This window comes from Fundulus heteroclitus, chromosome 24 (assembly GCF_011125445.2).
Source record: "Fundulus heteroclitus isolate FHET01 chromosome 24, MU-UCD_Fhet_4.1, whole genome shotgun sequence".
In the NCBI taxonomy this organism is placed as follows: Eukaryota; Metazoa; Chordata; class Actinopteri; order Cyprinodontiformes; family Fundulidae; genus Fundulus; species Fundulus heteroclitus.
Window position 1 is genome coordinate 20,943,504 of NC_046384.1, and position 26,945 is coordinate 20,970,448.

The 26,945-nt window shown below is 43.4% G+C and overlaps 1 protein-coding gene across 2 annotated transcripts; it reads right to left on the reverse strand.

The window, feature by feature from the left end:
• Positions 1-2,928: 2,928 nt before the first annotated feature.
• On the reverse strand, positions 2,929-25,005 carry gyg2 (glycogenin 2). 2 transcript variants are annotated; one of them, XM_012853748.3, is made up of 10 exons: positions 24,627-25,005; positions 23,969-24,107; positions 23,371-23,545; positions 20,326-20,488; positions 18,697-18,823; positions 17,937-18,120; positions 17,237-17,347; positions 13,605-13,754; positions 5,250-5,399; positions 2,929-3,797 (listed from the first exon to the last, which is right to left on the reverse strand). In XM_012853748.3, the coding sequence occupies exons 1-10, from the start codon at positions 24,631-24,633 to the stop codon at positions 3,660-3,662; spliced, it is 1,344 nt and encodes a 447-aa protein (XP_012709202.2). In that variant the 5' UTR covers positions 24,634-25,005; the 3' UTR covers positions 2,929-3,659. The 2 variants fall into 2 exon arrangements, with proteins under 2 accessions (XP_012709202.2, XP_021166921.2); XM_021311246.2 differs by lacking the exon at positions 23,969-24,107 and having other exon boundaries at positions 24,627-25,002.
• Positions 25,006-26,945: the final 1,940 nt, after the last annotated feature.

Here is a 26,945-nt window from a genome sequence, read left to right on the forward strand (position 1 = left end):
AACTATCTATCTATCTATCTATCTATCTATCTATCTATCTATCTATCTATCTATCTATCTATCTATCTATCTATCTACATATATATATATATATATATATATATATATATATATATATATATATATATATATATATATATATATATATATATATATATATATATATATAGTGGAAACCTTTGAAGAACTACACCAGCCACCTACTGGTTTGCCCCGTCTACCAGGTAAAATCATCAGCAGGGTGCCCAAAGATGGAGGCTGCTATTAATAGCAGATAATTCTGCATGTTCTGGGACTGTTCCCTGGTTCCTTTACGCCTCCAACAACCCAATCAATGTGGCCGTCACGAGAAAGCAGCGCTTTATCACTGATCAGCACTGCTGCTTTTAATTTTGATCTGTCAGAGCAGTCCCCCTGCTGCAAGCCAAAGCTCTGCTGCAGAGCTTTTCCTTCTACTCCATCGCTGACAGCGCGTTTCAGGGGGGAATGCCCATGAAGATGACATGGCCGCTGCTGCCGTTAGATAAGGATTGCTCAGCAGTTTGTTGACTGCAGTGAGAGATCTAATAATCTGCATTACTGACTCGGTGATGGAACGTCATAATTGGTCAAGATTCCTTGAAGAGCGACAGTGCCCCCTGCTGGTAAACAAGTCACATGCTTGATGGTTGTTGTTTTGGATTAGTTAAATATGTTTTGAATTAACTTTTCATCCCAAAAACAAAAGAAAAAAAAAGCCAAATTCATTTTCTTGGCACTGTTAATAAGCAACATGTTTTGGAGCATAAACTGGACCATTAAATGACAAGAGATATGTATAAAAAAAAAATTTAAAAAAAGGAAATACACAGGTACTGCACAAATGAGTGTATAAACCAAAAAAGGAAATGATTATGTCCAATTAAAATTATTTCCAAACTTTACAGAATTGAAATGTTGACTATAAATTGAGGCCTCATCGTACATTTCACCTCTGACTTATAAGCTAATCAAAAACCTGTTACCAGAAGCCGTGGATTTTTGGAGGGACTCTTCACTGAAACCATCACTGAAATATAATTGAACAGATGTCACTCAGTGACATTTCTAAAATACTACAATAATAGGATTATTGTAGATGATGATGGCAGTGTGCAGATGGATCTTTTGTACTGGAACCAAGCGAAATGCTTCGTTTGCCTGTTGAGTTTTTTGTTTTTTTTTAAGTTACCCCACCCCCTAACAGCCACAGTTACCCCTTCTGATAGGAACGCAGGTACTTCATGTAGCTGCTTCTTGTCCCTATCTACTATTTATCTGCAACATCAGCCTAAAGAGTTTTTTTCACACTTTTCACTTCTAGCTCCAAGTTTAGGCTTTGACCAGACCAGGGACTTCCTTTTTACATTCTCAGCCAGTCCTTGGTGGATTTACTGGTACGGTTTGGGTCATTGTTGTATCCAGTTCTGCTTCAGCTTTAATGGTTTTACCGACGCTCTCTCATTTTCCTCAAGCCCCCTGTGACAAAGCGTATAATTCATGGTGGATTCTGTGAGCATTAGTCCCAGAAGCCCCTCAATGAGCAAAGGCCTCCTACAACAGTTAAAAGTTGTTCATCCAAAGTTACCTTGTTCTGTTTCCTTCTGATTTCACAACTAAACAATTTTTGATCAACAGCTGCTGCAGGCTGATGACGACATTTTAGTGAACTTGTTTGGACATCCAGACACGGACATGTCCGCAGGTGTTGCATTTTATTTCCATAATATGAGACCTCTTTAAATCTCTCAACAGAATCATCAGCTGCTCTGATGTTCTTCCAGAAGCCTCAGAGAGATATTTGGATCTAACCACGGTGCTTTCAAGAGTCTTCCTCACCAGGTTTTCAATGTTTGTTTTTATGTCTTTAAAGGAGCAATAAGTGAAATGTCATTATTTTAGAAAGAAAGACCTAAAAAATAGTGATGTGAAGACCGCATCTGTCTATGTTGTTCTCCAATCTCTTGTTTACATAGCCGGGCTGGCTGCGTGCAGAGCAGCGCCGCATTGGTGCAACATGGCGGAGAGCATTACCTGTAGATCAAAATGTTCTCTTGCTAACATCATCATAAAGTTATGAGTTACTCACTTCGTCACTAGACATGTTCCTCAGAGAGGTGATGCTGTTTTGCTGTGTTTATCCTTTGCAAATATGGGCACAGGAGGCGACGCCTGAGAAGAGAAGGAGGGACCAGGTGGCAGCCGGAGTGAAGGTAGAGAGGCGCGGCTTGTCGCACATCTTGTTTTGGTCTACAGACCGAGCTCAAACACCACCTAGTGGTGAAATATCGCTTATTGCTCCGTTAAAGATGCTGTGGTTTTTTCCAGTTCTCAGTGATTTTTCTTCCATCATTGTGTGTTGAACTTGATATTAGATATCCAGTAAACAAGCTGCTGCAGGGTTTCCATTTTTTCTTTTCCATGGAATGATATGATGACATCTGGCAACAACATTAAACCAACCTGCAATGAAATCTGTACTGCTTTTACGCAAGAAATTTTCCATTCCAGCTCCATCAGAAAATCACCCGGTTTAATAAGTAGAATACAACATATACCGTATAGCGGTGACTCTTCTTTTATCCGGACCAAATACTGGCTGATGGTGACCTATTCTTTTCTTCTTAGTGCTCTGAGTTTATCTCGTTTGGTTTCTGTTCCTCTATCTGCCATTAGAGAACTTGCCCCGGGTTGTAAGTGGGGTTGAGATCTGCAGAGTTTGTTGAACCTGTTAGTCTTACGTCCTTTTAGGCACTTTGTCACTTGTTCTTCGTTCTTCCCATCTCACCTGTAATATTGATATATTATTAAAAAAAAAATAGAAATGAAAAAACTGACATGGAGAATTAGGAATGAATTACTTGAGCCAATGAAAATGATGAAGACATAACTTTGCCTTTCTATGCACACAGTTTAGTTAGAGAGCTTTAATTGATACCAGAACACAAACCTTTGTAAGACGTATCACAAAGTTTAAATACGAGTCACAGCGTTCATACGTGTAAAGTCACAGGCATACAGGGTGAAAGACGCTTCAGTGCTTTGAATGACAAGATACTACAAAAACGTACAATGTTTGCACAATTTAAGCTTCTATTTGGCTTGAAACCTCTGCGCTTCTCTAAGAATGCATGATCTGTTATCAACATAAGCGTCAGACTGGGGGCTAAAATCAAGATGTGTTTGTTTTTTTTTTTTCACTACAGTGAATTTGAACTCTTTCCCTTTTCAACCCCTTTGAAACTGAACACCTTGTTGTGTTTCATTGAGATTTTATATTATTTTATTTATTAATATTAATCCATCATTGTGAAGCGGGAGAAAAATTATGAAGGGAATTGAAATCAAAGCGTGGCATGCCTTTGTATTCGGCCGCCATTAGTCACACATATAGTATTTGTGAACTGTGGAATCACAAATTATTTCCATCCTCTTTACAATTCCATACGACTTTGCTCTAGGCCATAAAATCCCAATGAAAACAACTTTTTTTGTTTTTGTTTTTTGCAACTGGGTAAAATATAGTTACGTTCAGTGGGTGTAAATAGTTTAGCAAGGCTCTTTTCTTATCAGTAATGATGCATGACCCCGAACCCAAGCCTTGTCAATGTGACGCGCACAGAACTGGGCGACGCATCAGTTCAAGGCGGCGAGGTCTCGCTCGGTGGATTCAGGAAGCGGTCCAGCATCTTCTGGATGTTCTGGAAAGCATCTCTGCCGAGGTAGTCCACCTGTCCAGCCTCCCACATCCTGCGATGCTCCGCCCCTCTGTCTTCCCACTGAGCCAATGAAAAGCCACAGATACAGCAGCGTCATCATCACACGACCTCACTTAGCCGACGTCGCTGACTTTATTGGAAGAACATACTATTTTCTGAGCAGAAGAGGACCACAACATCCCCCATTAGCAGACAACTATGATGGAAACGTTTTTTTTATCTCGTGCTCTGTGGATTTTAACTGTGAAAGTACATTTTGCTTTCAGAACAAGTTACTCTGAAGTAAAACATCTGTTCATCTCACTTCAATGATTTCTGCTGATGAGAACTGAGGACCAATCAGATTGTTTCGCGTCTTTCTTTTTTTTTTTACAAAAATGACTTGCTCTGTTTGTCTAATTTTCCTTTTATGTGCATATATACCTGGGGTGTCAAACATACGGCCCGCGGGCCGGATCCGGCCCGCCGAAAAATTTAGTCCGGCCCTGTGGCTAAATGCATTATCATTATAAAAAAAAAAAAAAATAAAAAATTTTTTTTTTTTTTTTTTTTTTTCCAGTGTCCTGTCTGGCAATGTGGCAATAAGATGCCACAAAGAGCTCATCAGATTTGACTTTCACAAGTGGACAAGATAAAAGGAAGAGAATGATAAAACAATTATTGAAAAAAAAACATGTACTTCGTTTAATTGAAAATATGCAGTTCCTATATTGTCCACGAGGGGCGCTGTGTTTTAATTAGCAGATTAAGCTTCAGGTGTAGAAAAATTCAAATCATTTCTTAATTTGTATCTGTTTGATGTATTTTGTCATGCAGGACAGTGTTTTTAAGTTCCAAAAAATGTGAATTAATGTTTTTCAACATTGTATAATCACTGTGATCAGTTCTGATGCATAATGCACAAGTAAATGTTTAACTGAGTAAAAGTATTGTTGAAATTGCACATACTTTTCTTAAAAACGCTGAGGTTATTCATAATATATTGTGTAAAAGTGAAATTAACTTAATATAAAAATCAACAACAAGTCCACATTTATTAGTTCTATTTAATCTTTCAATGAGTTTACTCGTGTGGCCCTCTTGAGATCAGATTAAGCTGAATGCGGCCCCTCAACCAAAATGAGTTTGACACCCCTGATATATACAGTATTTGGCACATTATTTATCTCATTCCAAGCTAGGAATCTTTTCTGGTTGTACTGATTAATAAACATGATTTGCTGCCCCCAGAAAGTGGGTTAGTTGAACTGAACTGAATTTAATTGAATAGAACAGACCTGAAGTGAAGAAAGATGAACAGATTAGAACTGAATTAAATTAAACTGAATCAAAACTGATCAAATCGATCTTAATTGAACTGAACAGAGCTGGGTTATGCTAAAACGAATTTGGTCAGACAGTTTCTTGTCCCTACAGTGACATTCCTGTCTGAATTGGACTTGTTTGTTCTGTAAACCGTCTCGAGATCACTTTAGTCAAGAAAGATGTGGCGAGTGAGATAAGTTCCCATACCGGCTGAACCTCAGTATCCGCGGCACCTTTACTGTCCTCCAACCCTTCAGCTCCTGAAGGTAGATCATTAACGTCCGTTGTCTCATGTGGCGGGGATTCTTCCTCCAGGACTGGTGACTCCTCCAGGGGAACACTATCTGTATGGGGAGACTTCAGACATTGCAAGTCATGTTACTGGTCAGTGTGGTGCAGCAACTGAAAGAAAGATCTAAACAGAACTGGATGTAGAAGTAAGTTTATAGGTCCTGTTGGACTGGAGTGACTGTGTTCACTTCGGCTTATTGGCTTGTTTGTAGATTTTTATAGAATTTCTAACTCACCCTGCTCAGTTGCACAACCATTTAATCTGAAGATGCTATTTTTAAAAACAGTACAGCATTTTTTTTTTATGTTGCAAATTTTCCCTTACTGTTCAGTCTCTTATTCTTGTTTTTCCTTCTTCTATTTTTGCCCTTTTGGCTTTCATTTTGCTGCTGCTACCCCTGAAATTCCTGAGGGACAATAAAGGATGTTTCTATGCTCTTCCATCTTACAAACTTGCACACAAACACAAGGCATCAAGTTGAAATGTATTGAAAAACGACAGAAATGTGAACTATGGGGGACCCACCCAGATAACAGGGCTTTGTGTGCTTACCTTTGTATTTTTTTCCCCCCTGGAAGCTTCTAGTGAATGCAGCCGGGTAGAGATTCTGATTTGCCAGAACTAACAAGAGGCATTTGGCCCGTCTAACAAGCAAGCATCATAATTACCATGATATATTCCAGACATAAGTAGCTATGCTAATAAGGTCTTTCATCTGGCTAATTAACGGCCAATTATCAACAAATATTTTGAATGACTACTCATAGAAAGAGCATCCCATTAAACAGAGTCATATTAAATGAAGTGTTCTCATTACAGCTTCTCTCTTTTCTACCAAGGTCACATTTAAGAGGACTTAGTTCTGGGGGGGGGGGGGTTTCAACCTCACTGACCCTTCAATTTGGTACACCTTTTAAACATTTTTGTGTAATATTAATAGTTTTAACTAGTTCCATGGCAGCACCTCAGTGCTTTGAGCCATCTGGATGTGTACAACGAGACTTGCTCAGGTTCAAAGTGAGCATGCGAATGGAGAAGTGAGGTCACTTTAAACATGGCATGGTTGTGCCAGATGGCTACTTGCTGCTGTTTGATGCAGCGTGTCGCAAAGCTCAGGTTTCAGCTAGTTTCTTGAACTTTAAAAGGAGTCTGCTCTACTCCGATGGCCTCCAGAGTCGGCAGATCTGAGTCCAGTACAACACCTTGAAGATTTATCGAAATGGGTACGTTAATATCTTGGACGTCCTTCCAGCAAATCTGTCGCCCCTATGTGCTGCTGTCATGTCAATACGGATCTAAATCTCTGAGGAATGTTTCTGACAGCCTATTAATCCATGTCACAAAAAATCCAGGCTGCACTAAAGGCAAGAGGTCCGACATGGTGCCAGCAAGGTATAACTAATAAAGTAGCCAATAATTGTGCAACCAGTTATTTTTCCCTGTTTTTCTCATAAGGAGGAGAGAAAAAATCCGACATTTGATCAATGAAAGGTTGTATTACACTAAAAGGTCAGTAAAGCTACTCTTGTAACCAGTGGCGTCTCTGGCATGATAAGTTAAATGAGGCACAAAAACTCGACACTTATTAGCAGTAACTAATTTTTTGTGATGCGTTCAACCATACTTTGATCAATGTTGAATTAAACAGATAAATTAGCATAAACCAACACACAGGAAAATCCATTATATATAAGCTCAATGCAATTCAATTTTTATACATAAAATTATAAAGGCTCACTCATATTATTCATTTATTGAACAGAAAAGATTCACATCAATCCTTCAATCAGCTAGCAAGGACAACCAACACTAGATTAATATTTGCTTTTAGTTTCCAATTTCCTATGTTTTATTTTGTTTACATTTTCCTATGTTTTATTCCAACTGTTTTTTTACTTGCTTTTATCCTGTTTTTATTATCCAGTGTTTTAATCATGAAAAGCACTTTGCATTCTCCTTGTACTGAAATGTGCTATACAAATAAATTTGCCTTGCCTAGATGGTCGCACACTATCTGGCAGAACGTAAACACAATGTGTGCAATTAAAGTATTTTGATTGGACGATCCAAGCTTGGGGCCATCAGATTTGTGCCCGATGGAGGTCTGCTGAGAGTGTGGTGGGCATGCGCACTGTGATTTCAGATGTTCATTATTTAAACAAATGTTGGTGGGCCGGCCCCAATATCAAGGTGCTTCAAGAAGATTTAGCCTACTTAGCTTGTCAGTTTTCTGACAGACTTAGCTATATAGACACAAATGTTTCTAACAGAATTTTATTGGTATGGGAATCGGTCTTTTTTACAATATTACTCCATTAAGAACAATCATGTCCCGCTGATTATTGCGAACATAGAGCTCCACAGCGAGATCTGGTGGGGCCAGGCCCCACTGGCCCCAAATGCGGGGACGCCACAAGTTGTAACTCTTGAATTTATCAGATATTTTCCTTTCATTTGTGGTCATTGTTAGCTTAACTGCTATGGGTAAACTCTTTAAAATCAGAGGAACAAGCAACGGATTATTTTAATACACTGGCTTACAATTTACAGCTCAGCCTACACTATATACAGAGACAAAAGATTTTTGGGACAGTCTGACATTGAGTCAGACTGTCCTGTTTGGGGTCAGTTAGGAATACAAAATAACTGTTTTTGTTAAATGCCATGAAACTAATGAGAATGTTTACTTCCGAAAAAGACAGAAATTTACACATATTAAGATCCCTGTGCCTTTGGAAAGCCGTCAATCAGTTCATTAAAGCTTTGGCACAAATGGGTCTTCCAAATGGAAGACCTCCACCAGACCAGTTACAAAAGTGGCTTAAGAAAAACAAAGACAGTGTTTTTGTAATGTTCTGTTGTGGTTTTGGTTATTTTCAGTTAGTCAACCTTTCTGTTTTAGGATTCATTTCTGTGTTGTGGTGTTTTGATTTGTGCTTAGTCTGTTTGTAGTCTTCTAGTCTTGGTTTTATTTGCTTAGGGGTTTTCTTTATTAGTCAGTATGTTCCCTCTATTGCTTTCACCTGTTTTGGTTATTGGTCCCGCCCTTCTCACCTGTTCCTTTCTCCTATTTAAGCCTGCCTTAGTTGTTTGTTTGTTGCTGGAACGTCTTGTGTGTACCCCTCGCGCCAGTCTGCGGTAAGCCCTCTCCAGCCTCTGATTATTTTTGTATCCCTCCTGCCTGTCTGTCGATCCGTGCCTGTCCTGTTTTTTGAGTCTGCCTTTTGCCACCTGGATTTTGTTATTAAAACCCTTTCTTTAAGTTCCAGCTCAGTGTCCGGCTTACTTTTGGGTTCTCTCGTCACAAGTCATTACATTACGTTCCAGCCAAGAATGAACCCAAAGCCGACATGTTATTTCCGTTCAGGAAGAGCTATGCTTATTCAGGCTAGCACTCCACTCACCCTTCAGCGTCCAGATGTCCCCTCACCGGACGTCCGCTGTCAGTCCTCCCCTGCTCCGTTCGTTCCAGACCCAGAGTTTTTTATGGAGGTCGACAAGGAGGTGGTGCGGGATTTGCGCCCGGATCTTTTCCCGGAGCCGGCTCTGCTGGAAGCGCCAGTTCCGCAGCAAGTCTCTCAGCCATGTCGTCGGAGGAGGAGACGAGGGGCTGCGGCTTCTTCCTGCTCGGCGGGCCGGCGTCCTCCACCTTCCGGAGCTGTTGCTCCCACAGCTCCTCCTAGTGGTGCCACGGTTGATGATCACAGTTTATTGGAAGACAAAATAAGATCCTTTGCCCCGGTGATTAAGCGTCTTAGGGAGGCTTTATTTGCCCAATATTCTGAAGAGCTGGAGAAGAAATTGAAGGAAGTGGAGGAACATTACAGGTCAGCCCTCCGGTCATTTTACAGCCGACCAAAGTCTGTCCCCGAGGATCTGGAAGACGCCTCGGTCCCTGAGTCTGTCCCCGAGGGTCTGGAAGACGCCTCGGTCCCTGAGTCTGCCCCCGAGGGTCCGGAAGACGCCTCGGCCCCTGAATCTGTCCCCAAGGGCCCGGCCGACGCCTCGGCCCCTGAGTCTGTCCCCGAGGGTCCGGAAGACGCCTCGGCCCCTGACTCAGCCCCCGAGGGTCCGGGAGACGCCTCGGCCTCTGACTCAGCCCCCGAGGGTCCGGAGGACGCCTCGGCCCCTGAACCTGTCCCCGTAGGCCCGGCCGACGCCTCGGCACCTGAACCCGCTCCTCAGAGTCAAGACGAAGCCCTGGAAGGTCCGTCCCCATCCAAGCATTTCAAGGGGGTCCAGGAGATCCCACCTCTGTCCAGCCCCTCTGAGGGGGTTCTGAAGGGTCTGCCTCCGCCCAGGTCCCTAGAGGGCGTCCGGCAGGACCCGCCTCCGCTCACGACCCAGGAGGGTCAGTCGCCGCCCTGCGACGCAGCGATCCAGGTGGATCAGTCACCGTCCGGCGACGTGGAGGCCCAGGAGGGTCCGCTGCTGGCCCATTTTGTGCCGACCCAGGAGGGTCAGTCACTTCCCCTCATTGGTTGGGTCCAGGGGGGTCGGGGCAATCGCGTTCCCCGCCGAAGCAGAAGAGGACGCGTACATCGCCTAACTCCTCGAAGGGTTTTTCGACCCCTAGGGTCTCGGAAGAGGGCTAAGAAGTCAAGGTGCCCTCAAGACCTTAGAGTCTCTGGATCTCCACATAAGCATCCACCACCAGCCTCTCCACTCACCCTATGTGACAGTCAGCTGTCTGAGTTTTTATACTGGCTGTCACTCCCGGAGCCCCTCCAGAGACTGATTGGGCGATTATTCTTTTTCAAAGGACTGCCTGAAGCCTGTAGCCCGGGGCCTCCTGAAGCCTGTAGCCCGGGGCCTCCTGAAGCCTGTAGCCCGGGGCCTCCTGAAGCCTGTAGCCCGGGGCCTCCTGAAGCCTGTAGCCCGGGGCCTCCTGAAGCCTGTAGCCCGGGGCCTCCTGAAGCCTGTGGCCAGGCTCCCCCTTTAGCAGCCTATAGCCAGGCTCCCCCTTTAGCAGCCTGTAGCCAGGCTCCCCCTTTAGCAGCCTGTAGCCAGGCTCCCCCTTTAGCAGCCTGTAGCCAGGCTCCCCCTTCAGTCGCCTGTAGCCAGGCTCCCCCTTTAGCAGCCTGTAGCCAGGCTCCCCCTTTAGCAGCCTGTAGCCAGGCTCCCCCTTCAGTCGCCTGTAGCCAGGCTCCCCCTTCAGTCGCCTGTAGCCAGGCTCCTTCTTCAGACGCCTGTAGCCAGGCTCCTTCTTCAGACGCCTGTAGCCAGGCTTCCCCTTTAGCAGCCTGTAGCCAGGCTCCCCCTTTAGCAGCCTGTAGCCAGGCTCCCCCTTTAGCAGCCTGTAGCCAGGCTCCCCCTTCAGTCGCTTGTAGCCAGGCTCCCCCTTCAGTCGCCTGTAGCCAGGCTCCCCCTTTAGCAGCCTGTAGCCAGGCTCCCCCTTCAGTCGCCTGCAGCCAGGCTCCCCCTTCAGTCGCCTGCAGCCAGGCATCCCCTTCAGCCGCCTGTAGCCAGGCATCCCCTTCTGTCGCCTGTAGCCAGGCATCCCCTTCTGTCGCCTGTAGCCAGGCTCCCCCTTCGGTCGCCTGTAGCCAGGCTCCTTCGGTAGTCGCCTGTAGTCAGGCTCCCCCTTCAGTCGCCTGCAGCCAGGCATCCCCTTCTGTCGCCTGTAGCCAGGCTCCCCCTTCGGTCGCCTGTAGTCAGGCTCCTTCGGTAGTCGCCTGTAGCCAGGCTCCTTCTTCAGTCGCCTGTAGCCAGGCTTCCCCTTCAGTCGCCTGTAGCCAGGCATTCCCTTCAGCCGCCTGTAGCCAGGCATCCCCTTCTGTCGCCTGTAGCCAGGCTCCCCCTTCGGTCGCCTGTAGTCAGGCTCCTTCGGTAGTCGCCTGTAGTCAGGCTCCTTCGGTAGTCGCCTGTAGCCAGGCTCCTTCGTCGGTCGCCTGCAGCCAGGCTCTTTCCTCCGTCGCCTGTAGTCAGGCTCCTTCGTCAGTCGCCTGTAGCCAGGCTCCTTCGTCAGTCGCCTGTAGCCAGGCTCCCTCTTCCGTAGCCGTTAACCAGGCGCCGCCGCCTGTAGCTGTTAACCAGGCGCCGCCGCCTGTAGCTGTTAACCAGGCGCCGCCGCCTGTAGCTGTTAACCAGGCGCCGCCGCCTGTAGCTGTTAACCAGGCGCCGCCGCCTGTAGCCTGTAGTCCGGCGCCCTCCTCAGCCTGTAGTCCGGCGCCCTCCTCAGCCTGTAGTCCGGCGCCCTCCTCAGCCTGTAGTCCGGCGCCCTCCTCAGCCTGTAGTCCGGCGCCCTCCTCAGCCTGTAGTCCGGCGCCCTCCTCAGCCCGTAGTCTGGCGCCCGCCTTAGCCCGTAGTCTGGCGCCCGCCTTAGCCCGTAGTCTGGCGCCCGCCTTAGCCCGTAGTCTGGCGCCCGCCTTAGCCCGTAGTCTGGCGCCTGCCTTAGCCCGTAGTTCGACGTCCTCCGTAGTCTGTAGTCCGACGCCTCCCCTAGCCTGTAGTCCGGAACCCGGTTCTGTCTTCTCTCCCTTCAGGAGTCGGGGTCCGAGGTTCCTGCGCCGCCGACGGTCTATGAGGTTCCTGCTCCGCCGACGGTCTTCTGTTGCCCTGCTCCGCCGGCGGTCTCCTGAGGTCCTGACTCGCCTGGGCCGTCCGCCGGAGAACCTGTCACGCTTGGGCCGTCCGCCGGAGAACCTGTCACGCTTGGGCCGTCCGCCGGAGAACCTGTCTCCCCGGGGCCGTCTGCCGGAGAACCTGTCTCGCCGGGGCCGTCCGCCGGGACGACCGCCGGAGAACCTGTCACGTCTGGGCCGTCCGCCGGGACGACCGCCGGAGACCCTGTCACGTCTAGCTGGTCTTCCGGGACGACCATCGGAGATCTTGTTTCGCCGGGACCGTCCTCCGGGACGGTCACGTATACGTTTTGGACTCTTGTTGTTGTTGTTTTGTCTTTTTTCTGACCCTCCTGCCTGTAGCCCCCGCCGCCCGCCCGGTCAGACTTTTATTTAGTTTTCTTTGTAGAGACGTAGGGCGTCTAGAATCCGCCCTTGAGGGGGGGGCTCTGTAATGTTCTGTTGTGGTTTTGGTTATTTTCAGTTAGTCAACCTTTCTGTTTTAGGATTCATTTCTGTGTTGTGGTGTTTTGATTTGTGCTTAGTCTGTTTGTAGTCTTCTAGTCTTGGTTTTATTTGCTTAGGGGTTTTCTTTATTAGTCAGTATGTTCCCTCTATTGCTTTCACCTGTTTTGGTTATTGGTCCCGCCCTTCTCACCTGTTCCTTTCTCCTATTTAAGCCTGCCTTAGTTGTTTGTTTGTTGCTGGAACGTCTTGTGTGTACCCCTCGCGCCAGTCTGCGGTAAGCCCTCTCCAGCCTCTGATTATTTTTGTATCCCTCCTGCCTGTCTGTCGATCCGTGCCTGTCCTGTTTTTTGAGTCTGCCTTTTGCCACCTGGATTTTGTTATTAAAACCCTTTCTTTAAGTTCCAGCTCAGTGTCCGGCTTACTTTTGGGTTCTCTCGTCACAAGTCATTACAGTTTTGGAGTGGCCATTACAAAGTGCTATAAAACAGGAACGTTTCTATTCAAGTAATTCATTTTGGACCAAAAAAGGAGCAATCAAAAATCAGCATGCAGCTTCAGCTATACAGCCAGAGACTACTAATCAGATTGATGGACTCAGACCGGATGCTTCAGAGGGGCATAAAGACAGTTACAAAGTCTGCCTTTTTCCACCTTCCAGTATCAAAAGATTAATGTCCCAGAGAGATCTTAAAAACCTTTAGATAAACTGATTACCACCAGTGTCTTCACAGGTCCTGCCTAAAATGTCCAACAGCTGCAGCTGGTGTCCTCGCTAAAACTAAGAAAATAGAGTATTTCACTTTAGATCTAAAGGTCTTACCAGTGGCTCAAAGAAGAGACTTAAAAAAAAGTTTAGTTTATAAATCACTGAATGCCTTAGTACCTTAGTGCATTAAAGATTTGCTGTATCAAGCTTCCAGACCGCTCAGGTCTTCTGTTTCAACAGTACTCCATATCCCCAGAAGCCAAACCAATTCAGTTTTTACGATCCACCAATTAGGAACATATTTCCAAAAAACAGCAAAAACGTGAAACCCTGAGATTCTTTGAATCAAGGGCATAACCCCCATTTGTTTACACCTGAAGTTTGACCTGAAACATCATTAATTTCATTCTGTAGTCAAATTTTCTCAAACTTTCCTTTATCCCTCCTTTTTGAATTGTACTTCTTTGTTCTGTAAATTGTCTCGAGATTACTTTAGTCAAGAAAGATGTGGCGAGTGAGATAAGTTTCCATACCAGCTGAGCCTTAGTATCTGTGGTGCCTTTACTGTCCTCCAACCCTTCAGCTCCTGAAGGTGGATCATTAACGTCCGTTGTCTCTGATGGCGGGGACTCATCCTCCTGAACTGGCGACTCCTCCGGGGGAGAGCAATCTGTATGGGGAGACTTCAGACATTGCAAGTCATGTTACTGGTCAGTGTGGTGGAGCAACTGAAAGAAAGATCTAAACAGAACTGGACGTAGAAGTAAGTTTATGGGTGCTGTTGGACTGGAGCAACTGTGCCCGCTCAGGCTAATCGGCATGGAGGTAGATTGTATAGATCTTTGAACTCACCCTACTCAGTTACACAACTGTTTAATCTAAGTGGCATCTGCTAGTGTCTTCAGTAGCAGACGCTAGTGTCCTGCCTTGAAATGTCAGACAGCTGTAGCTGATCCAGAACGCTGCAGCCAGCATCCTCGCTAAAACTATGAAAGTACTGCACTTCACCCTGGTTCTGAAGTCCACACACTCAAAGCACTAAAGATAAAAGACCATACAGCCATTTTTGGCCATAACTAAATGATTTGTTGGTTTCTGGAAAACAAACCATTTCAGAAACCTCCCGATTATTGTATCACAATCGCCGGGCACTGCCCCTCACCTTGCAAACCCAGCCGAACCCAGGCACCCACTTCATCGGCTGGTTTTACCACTGTGTCTACTGTACAATGGCTGTTCATCATGAACACGATTTGTCATTTAGCACAAGCTACTGATAGCCCTGTGTCCATTTAGAAACTTACTATTTAGAAACCGCTTGTTGCAGCACTGCAAAACGATCACTAAAAGTAAGTAAGATTTTCTTGAAATTAGTGTATTTTCCCTTGATTTGAGCAAGTAAATAAGACTATTTGCCAATAGAGTAAAAAATCTGCACTTAAAATAGGAACAGTTAATCTCTGTGATCTTATTTAAAGTGCTGGGCATCTAATTATCATATTTTAGGGGTGAAAATACTATACTATAAATAGTATTATTTAGCTGCACAAATCAAGGAAAAATACATTCATTTCAAGATTTTACTTACTTTTAGTTACCTTTATTCATGCTGGTTGTGCAGGAGATTCTACTACTTCTGGTTCTGGGTCTGCCTCAGGGTCAAAGACGTATAGTTGTACCATTGTGCATCTGTTTGGAGCCATTTTCACGTGTATAAAGGGCATGTAAACACATAGTTGGGGGTGCGCAGCCAGGTACAACTTATTTGCTTAAATGTGGCAAAGCCCTAAAACAGCTCATTCTGAATGTGAAAATAGGCAGAATGGAGGAGGTGAAATATCATTATCTGGGAGTGATTTTGTGAGTAAAATGTAATTAACATGTTTTGTATAACCCAACTTGTTTAAACTGAAGCATAACAGGTTCTCTTAAATGTTTGATAATTCGCTTTAAGAATAGTATGTATTTATATTTGCATAGCCTCCTCCCGTAAATGTGTGCGGTCTGGTCATCAGAATATGACCAGCATATTCATGAAGGTGCACAAAACAGGCGCCTGCTGTTCCGCTCCTTTTACACACATAAATTGCTTTGAAACCTGGTATGAAGAGTCGCTTTGTACACGCTAATTAATTGGCGTGCATTTTTATACAAGGAAACCTTTTGAAGATCAGGCCCAAAGCCTTTGTATTAAGCCATCTTTATTTTGATGATCCTAAATATCAACATCAACATTCTGTTCTGTCTCTCTTCGAGGTCGGTCGTGTTTTTCTCTCCTCTACAGCTTTCACCCCCGCTACCCCTCTCCTGCTTCTGCTGCTATGTCTTGTCTTTCTGAGCACTTTCTTCATATCAACCGAACTCTGAAAAACATGGATCTGGTAAGCTGGTCTCTCAATGCTATTGATCAAATTTTTTTCGACGGGTAGGCAACGAAAGGGGGACCCGTCCGGTCCTGATTTGACTCAATTTGTGGGATACACCCGATATTCTTGGATGGAAAACGGTGTGTCTTTCGACTTTGTCATTCCCGGACGTTTGAGACGTTTGCATGTTTGGATTCAGGAAACTTGGATTTCTACTTATTGGATTTGGTGGATTTTTGATGTATCAGCAAATACAGCGGATGTCGTTAGCCATTTGGCCTTGATCAGGCTGCCGGCTGCATATGACGCGCTCACTAAGGCGGTGAACGGACAGTTCTGGAAGGTGGAGGAGCAGAGCCCAAAAGCTGGATGTGCTGGTACGCAGACTGGCTTCGGTGGTTGAACTCAAAGGGGTGATGGGATAAAATCTGGAAGTGAAGCGCGGAAAAGCCCAACAATTTGGAAAATTGGATTTCACCATTTGGAGCCAACAAAAGACTTAAAGCTGACAGGAAAGTCAGTGCAGCTTGTCTCATAACAAATAACATATTTGGATTATGCCCTCCTATGCCTATCTAATCACTCCTGGTTTGTTATGTCGACAGAGCTCAGAACTCTTCCCTGTTCCCTCCTCCCCCGCTGACACCTGCAGATGCTTTCTGAACTGTTGGCCGGTTGATAACATCAAGGACAATGGCCTCTGAAGAGTGTTCATGGAAATATAAACACTTTCACCCAAACAGACACACATAACTGATGCTCATATAAACTGATGAATTTACACGCGACTAGTCTCAAATGTTTACCATCTGCTATATGTGTCTCGTCTTATTTGTGCTTTTTGATATCTCAAACTGTATCCTGTAATAGGATAAAGTATGAGTTGTGTTTTTTTTCCCTCCCACCTTCCTTTTTTTGTGGCCTCTATCTTTTCACAGAGTAATGGCAGCGCCATTTGGGCACCGTGTAAGGTGGTTCCTTGGCAGCAAGGCCTCAGTACATCGTCTCCCCCTGAAATGTTTGTGATGTTTGTTTGTTTATGTTATGCCGATTGTACTGAAACAACAATTTCCCTCTGGGATTATTAAAGTGATTCTGATTCAATAAAAAACAATAAGGTTTTTGGCTGGAACATGACAGAAAAAGTTTAAGGGATAATAAGTGAGAATTTCTTTTTCCACACAGTTCCTCAACCCAGGGCGTTAGGTTTTTATAGACAAGCTGCTGATCACTCGATTTCCCATGGTTAAAACCATTGCATTTTCTCAGGCCTGTGTCCAGCTCAGAGACAGGTGTATTTGTCTGCCTCCGACTAGACATTTTGGGCTTTCAGAAGTATATAGCCTTGCTGCTTTCCTTTGTTTTCTCTCATCAAAGAGGATAAAGTGCCTTTCAGCTGGCCGATTGCCATTTCCTCTCGCGTGTCAAAGAGCTGTGGAGAAAACGCTTTAGAATTCCAGCAAAACTCAAACCATGCCACAAAGAACCGAGACATACCATATGCTCTGTAAGGAAATGTCACCGTTTCGCCTTTTACCTAACATACAGCCGCTTTGATAGTTAATGTGATTTCTGAATGATAACATGATCTGTGATGGACCTGGAATCTCTTCAGGGTGTACTCCGTGCCTCAGTGACGTTTTATTCCACACAGGGACTTGGCTCCCCTGCCTGTCCAGGGAAGTTGTCAAATAAAGTTTTGGTTATGATTCAGCGGTTATCTGTACCTCGTTCTAGCCTAACACACATTCATGCTTTTCAGAGGGGATGCAGGCCAACAACACAGAGCGTCATCTTACCGTTATCTCTTCAGTGTACGAGTGGAGGCTGTCAGAGGATGAAGGAAAATGTGCAAGCAGTGAGCTATCCAATTTTCCCGTGAATGGCATCCTGACCTCGTGTTCTTGGATCTGCGAAGGAAAGAAAAAAAAAAACTTGTAGTAGCATCATGTTGGCATCCAAATTCACAGGCATTAGAGCCATATTTCTGAATCAGCTGTCATTCTGCATGTTCACAGAATCTGAATCAACTTCAGTGGCCAAGTTTGTGCCAAGTTTAGAGTTTAGGGATAGAGAAATGGCTTAGTGTTAGAGTCTTCAAAAATGAAGACTCTAATTTTATAAAGTATTCTATTTTTCTACAACCAGGTTTACTGCTCGATGCCCAGTATAAAGTATATAAAGTATGTTTTACAGCATATACATGACAACAAACAGTCTCAAGTCTTCTGCAGCCTTTAACAGGTTTTCTTCGAAGATTGCATTGATTTAGCGCCATCTATCTGGGTTTTAACGCTCAAGAAAAGGATTCCCATGGCAAGACGCAGGGAGGGTGTTTTCCGTACAGTGTTTAACTATGGACCACACATTGGGTTTATCATGTAGATGCCACTCATTCACCATTGCTGCACTGTAACGCAGTCCTACTGTCTGCAGGACAGCCTCCTCTGCTGTGTTCAGAAGGAGAGTCTGCAACTTCCAGTGCCTGAATAAGCGTACCTGCTGTTCCGTTCTACTTGGAGTGGGCTGAGTGTCTGCAAAGGATGGTGTTGTGCGACTGTGGTATTCCTTCCACCACAAAGACTCAAACTGTTCCATAACATGCGAGTGGCAGTCCTCTCTCTGTGAGCTCCAAGGCTTCGCAGCTCCTGCAAAGTGGACTATCTTTGCATGGTGGCCGAACCTGCAGGGAGAAACACAGAATCTTCACACAAGGCTACACCTCAGTAGTTTTTTCGCTATACGTCTACAGATTTCAATCAAGGACTGGAAGAATTGGATGTGGGGAAAAAAAATTATACTGGTTACGTTCAGGCTGTACCTAAAGGCAACACCAATTAAAAGTTTTGTTAACTCCTGATCATAACTTCCCCCACCCATCTTATCCTTGCTGAAAAGTCTATTTCTTTCAGTGACAAAGGAATCTACTATATAGATTAAGATTAATTACACACAGACAGAGGTTTTCAAGCTTTTATTTCTGTCAATGATGAGGATGTCTGCAAATAATGAAAACACAACACTCCCAGCCTTCCACAGAATGAGTTGAGGTGAATATCTGCTAAAAGCTGAAGCAGGGTGGGACTATTTATAATATTTAATTTTCCCTTTGTGAGTATTAGAAACGTGGAATGTGACTGAATACGTTTATAGAGCTCATCTTATTGAAGGAAAATATGATTAAAAAAAAGGCAACTAGGCTTAGCGTTATATGAACCAGGGGCATCAGATAAAAAAAACGTGCCAGAGACACACTTACTGTTGGAAAGCAGGGAGATAGCTGTACACAGAGCTGGCACACAGGTTGTAGATGAACGGCAGGTGTTTGCTGATGTCGTCTACACTCCAACTGCTGAAGAATGAGTTTAAGAGGCCCTGATCTCCTCCTAATAATAGATGACAGTGATAAAAGGTTAAATACTGTTTTCTTCTCTTTTGACACAGATTTGTCTTTGTGATCAGCAGTGTTGTATAAAGTACTGTAATCTCGGAGTCAAGTAAAAAGTATAGGTACCTCTATAAAATATGACTTTGGTAAAAGTCCAAGTCACTGACTCAAATGTTACTTGAGTTAAAGTCTTAAAGTATCTGAAATGTCTTGTACTTAAGTATGAAAAAATACTTACTACTATACTACTACTATAAAAAGAGATGAACTCAAGTAATGTAATAAAAAGTACAAGTAAAAAGTAAAACAAAGCAAATGCAGTTTGAATGACATTTTTTACATTTTGGTAAACTTTGAAGGTCAAATCCACTTAAAATAATATAAACCAAGTGCAGGAGAAATTTAGACCAAGTTTAGACAGAAAATACAACCTTTTTGTAAGCTTTCAGTTTTCCTTCTTCAAGTAAAGTTAGTGCTATGCACTTTAAAATTGTACACAACCAAGTGCAAGCAAAATTTAGACCAGGGGGTGTTTACTAAGAACATGGTTAAGTGATAAACCAGGTCTAGTCAACCTACAGGAAGTGGTAAACCTGCTAATAGATACACCTGCAGGCTATCATTTAGTTAAGAAAATTAGGACTCTCTGCTATTAAATGCTTTACCTATACCACAAGGTTAATTTAACCTGCCCTACCACTCAACCAGCTTCTTATCCAAGGCAAGTCCCGACTTTGTCATAGTCAATCAGTAGGTGGGGTCAAAACACTTGCGTGTGTAAGTCTCTCTCTCTCTCTTTTTGTAATGAGTAACTAAACCAAACATTGAAAATGTATTGGAGTAAAAGTATGCAATTAAGTTCAGAAATATAGTGAAGTAAAAGTAAAAGTTATCAAAAAATTTTATACTTGAGAAAAGTATAAAGTACTCCAAAATATACTTAAGTACAGTAGTGAAGTATTTTTACTTCGTTACTATACAACACTGGTGATCAGTGCGATGTGAAGCCAAAATAGAGGGTATCACAGCTCATCCTGTGAGAACTTATATCAAATGAATCGTACTTCCGGCAGCGGAGAAAATAACAAAACACTGACGGACAGCTGGACAATCTAGACACAGACAGATGCGTCTTCTCTAAGTTGTTCATGTCTATGTTATTTATTCTACCAAACATTTTGTTGATAAACCTGACACCTGAACTTCTTATAAGCTCCAAAGGCAAGTCGAACTACTGGACCACCTTTAAACAAATAGCCGGTTATCTAGACGGGACGCTTTAAACGGCATCACTTTCCCACTTCTATAGGAGACATCCCGCTTTTTGTAGCACTTCCATTTCTCTTAATTTTCTATGCACTGAATGCACCAAGTGACTCCGTTAAATCGGCATAGACTTGGGCATGGGTATGTTCACCTGATCATCATCAGTACTCAGAGAAACCAGCCTTCTGCTTTTTTTGTTGTTGCGTGGAGCCCAAACACGTTCTCATGGATTACCGTCAAAGCTGCCGTGGTGCAGGGCATGATCCAGGAGCCTGCTGTAGGTGATGCTGGATGGTCTGAAGACAAATACGCCGGAGTTAAAGCAGTCGGGCCAGCCGGGGTCAGGAGCAGCTGACAGCTCGTCCCGTTGGAACAACTCGTCTACGTTGCACAGGACCTAAGAGGGACAGGACACAGAGTTGAAATCAAAGCAGGTGGATAAATGCTGATTTTTTTTTCTCTGGGTATAAACTGTTGGACCACTTGGCAACCACCTGTGAGGATATCAGATAGATTTAGAAGCGTTATCGCAGTGTAGAAGTACATAGAATAGTCGAAATCAAAGGTTTGACCAGGGCTGAGTGTTTCCGTTGTAATTTAGAGAAGCGCAGACCAAAGCCTTGAAGGACCCACAATTACCAAGTGTCAAAAACTCTATAGAAACAGAAACTTGGTAGTTTCCTGGTCTGAAGAATTAAGATGCGTTTTAACCAAATTCCAAGAAAGAAACACCTCAACGATGAACACAGGACAGGATTCTCTGCTGCCTATCAATCTGGTTAGGGTTTAGCAGTATCTATTTTCACAAAGCTACAGTCTGACAGATGGAAGATGCTCCCACCCTTTCTGGGACTGAATGTTTCAGCACATTTTACTCTGGGGCAGACTGTGAAATCAAAAACACGAAAAACAAGAAGCTGCATTTCAGACTCTGCGAGGTATGATCTTAGATTTTTTAGTTCATGAAAATAGAGTTAGAAAAGGGCAAATTTGGCTTGTTACAAACCAGGTGATACTCTCATTACTTGAAACTTGGCAGCACAGCTCTGATTTGTGAAGCAAGACAATATGTTTGGGTAAAATACAGCAACACATTTTATCTCAAAGAACTGTCAGGCATGTTTTGACATGTTGCTTCTGATTCTTTAGTCGAGCATTTTGTGGATGTTTAGAAACTTTATTATTTCAATTGATCATTTTACCAAGCTCATGGTATGGAATCGTATTATAATGGTATGGTATGAAAATAAAAGATGTATCTCTTAGTCTAAACCCATCTTAATTTTAGATATGTGTTTTTGTTATGAGTCGTCAGTGCAGATTGAGCATCTGCATAGCTTGGCATGAGGATAAGTCATGTCATTACAAGTTCATTACATTGACCTTTGCATACATTCCATGGCAGTGGTGCACTTGTGCAGTGGATGTGGTGACTGAACTGCTACATTGATCAAGCCATCTCTCATCCACACATCATATCCTGGTGAGGATTGAAATAAGGACTGGCTTGCAACTCAATAGGTTTGCTTTTCGGCTGAGCTCTTTCATCGTTACAACAGGCCAGTATGTAATGAGTCAGAATCAGAATCAAGTTTAATCACCAAGTAGGTTTGCACTTACAAGGAATTTGACTTGGTGTTGATGGTGCAGGCAAAAAATAAGAATACAGTAAAATAAAAAGTAAAAAGGATATATATATATATATATATATATATATATATATATATATATATATATATATATATATATATATATATATATATATACAGAAGCTATATACACTCAGTAAACTGTGCGTTAATGTAACGCAGAAGCTTGTAAGTCCTTACGCTACAAGGGTATTTTCGGATTGAGGCCTTATCTTAGAGAGGAGGTGTGGTCGACCCAGTTGCTATGTGTGACGCTGTCTTTTAAGAGCTCTGATTGGTTGAAAATACAAGAAAAAAAAACACAATTGCGTTCCTGTCAAAGGAGAGAAATTAACCGATTAGACTGGAGTCACATACAATTTTGCAAAATTAATTTATCATCACACATCGCAATGTTAGAACAGACCTTATTTACAAGCAATTGATTTGCTTATTTTTATCTTTACTCGGCATTTTACAGCTTCATCTATTTGATATTGATGCGCAATCACCTGTCCTGTAAAAAGCCGTTGTTAAAATGACCGACGTGAAATGGAGAAAAAAAGATGGAAATAGAGAAAACAACACATTTGTCCGGTCAGCTCTGGGATGAGAATAAAGAAGTGTTGAAAACTAAATTGGTCCCTGGATCACAGCGCAAATACACTTTGAAGCGCATTATCGCAGATCAGTGAACCTTTTTCTCTGTGCGTCTCGGTGCTTTTATGCACCAGCCTGGAAAGTGAGCGCTCCGTTAAAGCATGGAGATGCGAACATCTAGATGACCATTTAGGCTACTGACATTATCAAGCAATACAGAAAATACTTTCTCACCTCTTTTATATGCATTCCTTCTAAATTTCTCCACCTTTTTTTCATGATTATCCAACATATTACCTATGATTTATTTATCCTCAATATAATTAAGTAATAGTTAGAGCCACCTTTAACTCTTCGGGCTGCTGAACCTAATTAATTTCCCCTTATGTGGAAGTTTATCTTATCTACATATTATATTTCCATGATTGTTAAATAGGTTTATGTGCTCATTTCCTCCACTTTCTAGGTGGTGGATCAGCCAAACATCTCTCTCTATTTTCTCCATCTTCCCTGCTTAACACATTCTTTGGCTCGCTAAAAGTCCTCCTCACTACTTCTAACATTGTGTCACTTTAGCAGCTCTCTGAAGGCCTAAGATGCTTTGTGAATAACTTTTATCTTACTGAGGTAGGATTCTAAGAAAATTCAGAAAATTCTAAGATTTCTGCTAAAATTACATCACTAAGAGTTACTTTTAGACTTAGGATTCTTTGTAAATACAGGCACTGGTCCACTATTCCAGAACCAGTAGATATCTGCTCTACTGAATCCGAGGTGCAGTTAAGGACACATCCGGTCTTCACCACCCCTCTAAAAATAGGGGTAGACACCATTATCAATTATGTAGCACCTATACTTCTAGAATTATTCCTATGGTGTCTGATCCTAAGGTTAGAGTTATTGTGGTAGCCTGGCCTAGTCAAGGATCCGGTTCCAAATACTGTATCACATGCAAAGAAAGTCCAAGAGTAAAAGCGTATCTTCACACACCGCTGAAACTTAAGGTGGGCGGAGCCCCTGCGAGTGAATTGTTCCCATATACTGAACTCACCAGTGTATCGGCATCCAGGAAGACACATTTGCTGTACTGAGTCAGATTCCAGCAGTGGATCTTGGTGAAGGTGATGCCAAGCTCAGGACGTCCCAGCAGGGCCAGATGGACCTGGTCTTCACTGTTCTTCATATCCACCGTGATGACCTCATCAAAGACGTTCTCCAAGCCTTTTCTGGTCAAAAGGAGTTCAGTGGGTCAGTAAGTCAATTCCCTACATCTCCCCCTAAGGGTGTTGCAGTTGAATTAAGAAATGTTTAGGTCAAAGGGCAGAGTCTGATTTATTAAACAAAAAACGATTATTAAAATATCTTGGCCAGTCTGTTTTACATGTAGGCTTTCATTTTGTTCTTTAAGGTGCCGGGAGTGTAAACAAACACAGCGAGTAAATGTGTTAAAAACCGCAATTTCAGTATTGACCAAAATAATGTCGATTATGACACCCTCTGTTATCTGGTTGCTCTGTTTCATATCCAAGGAACATAACCAAATAGCTACCTTGCAAAAAAAAAAAAATGTTTTGGTGTTCTAACAACAGATCTATTGATAGATAAGTACATTTTGGACGAGACCACATCAGAAAGGAATGGCTCCGCACCTGGACTTCTCAGAGATGTCGGGCGTGACCATGACGACTAAGCGACGAGTTGTTCCGTGCCGTCTCAAGCTCCTGGCCACCACCGTCGCTCCCTGGCAGTAGGAGTCGGAGGCGGCCAGGGTGACGAAGGCCTCGCCGGCTGCAGAAGCCAGAACAGAGAGATGAAAGAGTCTGAGCTGGCGTAAATATCTCGAGGTTCGTCCATCAAAGGCTATTATTTACACAGAAAACAACCAAAAGAGATACGGGTCGATTGTTCTCATGAGATTCTCTCCGCCGCTGTTCAGCTATGTGACCAGCCGTAGCAGGTGTGGAATGAGCAGCTCCATAATCCAGGCCTGCCTGCAGCGTGATGTGGAGGCACGTAACCTTCTGCCTGAGGACAGGAGTTAGATTTCACTCCTTTTTGATCTGGAGCTGAGGAAGCGTTGGAGTCTGTTCCCCTTCCAAATGAGCTACTCCGGCATGCTGTTAATAATTTAATATCACGGAGTTGGCGGCTGAGTAGCAGTGAGCTGAAAGCGTGCAGCGGCTTATAAAAGAGCATTTTTCATTCGTTCATTTTAAAGCAGGCCGAGTCCATAAGCTGGAAGATATTTGTGGAATCTGACATCAAACACCTCAGAGTCCGTCATATATTTGAAAAGTAGGTTCCTACCTGACATTTCTTGTTTTCGGTCACTTCCAAATCCTGCAGGTTTACTTGTCCAAGTTGTATCCTATGCCTGCAGGGGCGACGATCCTGAGCAGCAACCTCAGAACAATAGACCACGAGGGTGCACCTGTCCACCAGCTAGATCTGGGTCGCTTCCTCAAGCCTCACTGTGAGCATGTAGCTGCCACTGCACTGTCAAGTCACACCTCAGTCTGCGTTTAATTGTGGCGCAAAGCGCGAGACAGGAGCCCGCTGCTTTTAGCCGCCGATGCGTTTGCCCAACTGGTCATTCAACTAGCAGGAAAGGGGCTCAGCAACAAGGATTGTGCAACGGTCCCCCTCTGCTGATAACCAACTCGGGAGAGTGTTGATTTTCAATTTCCACATCAGTCAGGAGCAAATAGCCTTCCAACCGCTGCGAGGCATGAGTCTCAAAAATATAGTGCCATGTATTCCTCTTTAACCTTTTCATATCTTAACACCTAATAAATCACCACCTTTTTTGTATTTTCTTGGGATCTTATGTTATATTTATAGACCGAGCTTTGCACATACAGAGACTGAACTTCCTGCCCGTTTTTTCTTTAGAAAACAATTCAAGCTCAGTGAAATTGGATGGAGAAGGCCTGTTCACATCACTTTTCAATTGCTGCAAGATATTGTCAGATGGATTTAGGTCTGGACTTTGACTAGGGCATGAAAAAGCATGACTCCACCATGATCTAAACCAGGGGTGTCAAACTCATTCTGGTTGAGGGGCCGCATACAGCTTAATCTGATCTCAAGAGGGCCACACGAGTAAACTCATTGCAAGATTAAATAGAACTAATAAATGTGGACTTGTTATTGATTTCTATATTAAGTTAATTTCACTTTTCAATTTCAACAATACTTTTACTCAGTTAAACATTTACTTGTGCATTATGCGTAAGAACTGATCACAGTGATTATACAATGTTAAAAAAACATTTATTCACATTTTTTGGAACTTAAAAACACTGTCCTGCATGACAAAATACATCAAACAGATACAAATTAAGAAATGATTTGAATTTTTCCACACCTGAAGCTTAATCTGCTAATTAAAACACAGCGCCCCTCGTGGACAATATAGGAACTGCATATTTTCAATTAAACGAAGTACATGTTTTTTTTTTTTCAATAATTGTTTTATCATTCTCTTCCTTTTATCTTGTCCACTTGTGAAAGTCAAATCTGATGAGCTCTTTGTGGCATATTATTGCCACATTGCCAGACAGGACACTGGAAAAAAAAAAAAAAAAAAGAACATTTTTTTTTTTTTTTATAATGATAATGCATTTAGCCACAGGGCCGGACTAAATTGTTCGGCGGGCCGTATGTTTGACACCCCTGATCTAAACTATCCATATCAGCTCTGTTTAAGGTGGTTATTCTGCCGGAAGGTGAACCCTCACCCCAGTCTCAGGTCTTCTGTAGCTTCCAATATTTTCTTCTCTGGTTTTTGAGATTTAGCTCCATCCATCTCCACCATCAACTTTGGCCAACATCCCTGGCCCTGCTAAAGAATACCATTGCCAAAGATGCTGCCACCACCACTGAAGGGGATGGTGTGTTCAGGGTGATGTGCAGTCTTAGTTGTCTGCTACACAGTGTTTTGGATGTAGGTCAGGTTCACTTCCAACACTAGTCTTTTTTTTTTTTTTTTGGCATGATGGTAGGATCCCTACTGTTAAAAAGTCTTAAAATTGTAAAGCGGAGAAGCACTCCATTGCCCGCTGGGAAGCTTTTCAGCTCCTTCTGAGTTACCTTTAACATCGCTGTTCCCTCTCTGCTCAACATCCCTCTTATCTGATTGCTAAGTTTTGTTGATCTGACCTTTCTCTGAAGATATGGCTGCTCCTTGACCGAATGGCACGAGTAATTATAAATAGATCTTACTCTACACCCCCGTGGCATAGGGTTTAGGTTGATGACAGCTGTTGATGTGAAGCCAGAACAATTAATTTTAGCTCAGACAACAAACCTCAAAGACGTTTTAGTATAAGAGGAAGCTTTATTTCTATATACAGATCTTAAAGGATAAAGTTAAACTTTCCGCTGGGTTCTGGAGACAAACTGTTGCATTTCCAATATTTCATGTATTTCAAATCTTTCCACCGAGTCTCGGTTAGAGCTAGGTCTGGACATTGACTGATCCAGACGAGCACATGACTATGTTTTGATCTAAATTATTCCATTGTGGCTCTGGCTGTGTAACAAACATTTTATAAATGCATAAGTTCACATGAAATTATGTCAGATACTTCTACTGGTCAGGCTTTAAATATGGAAGCTATGGAG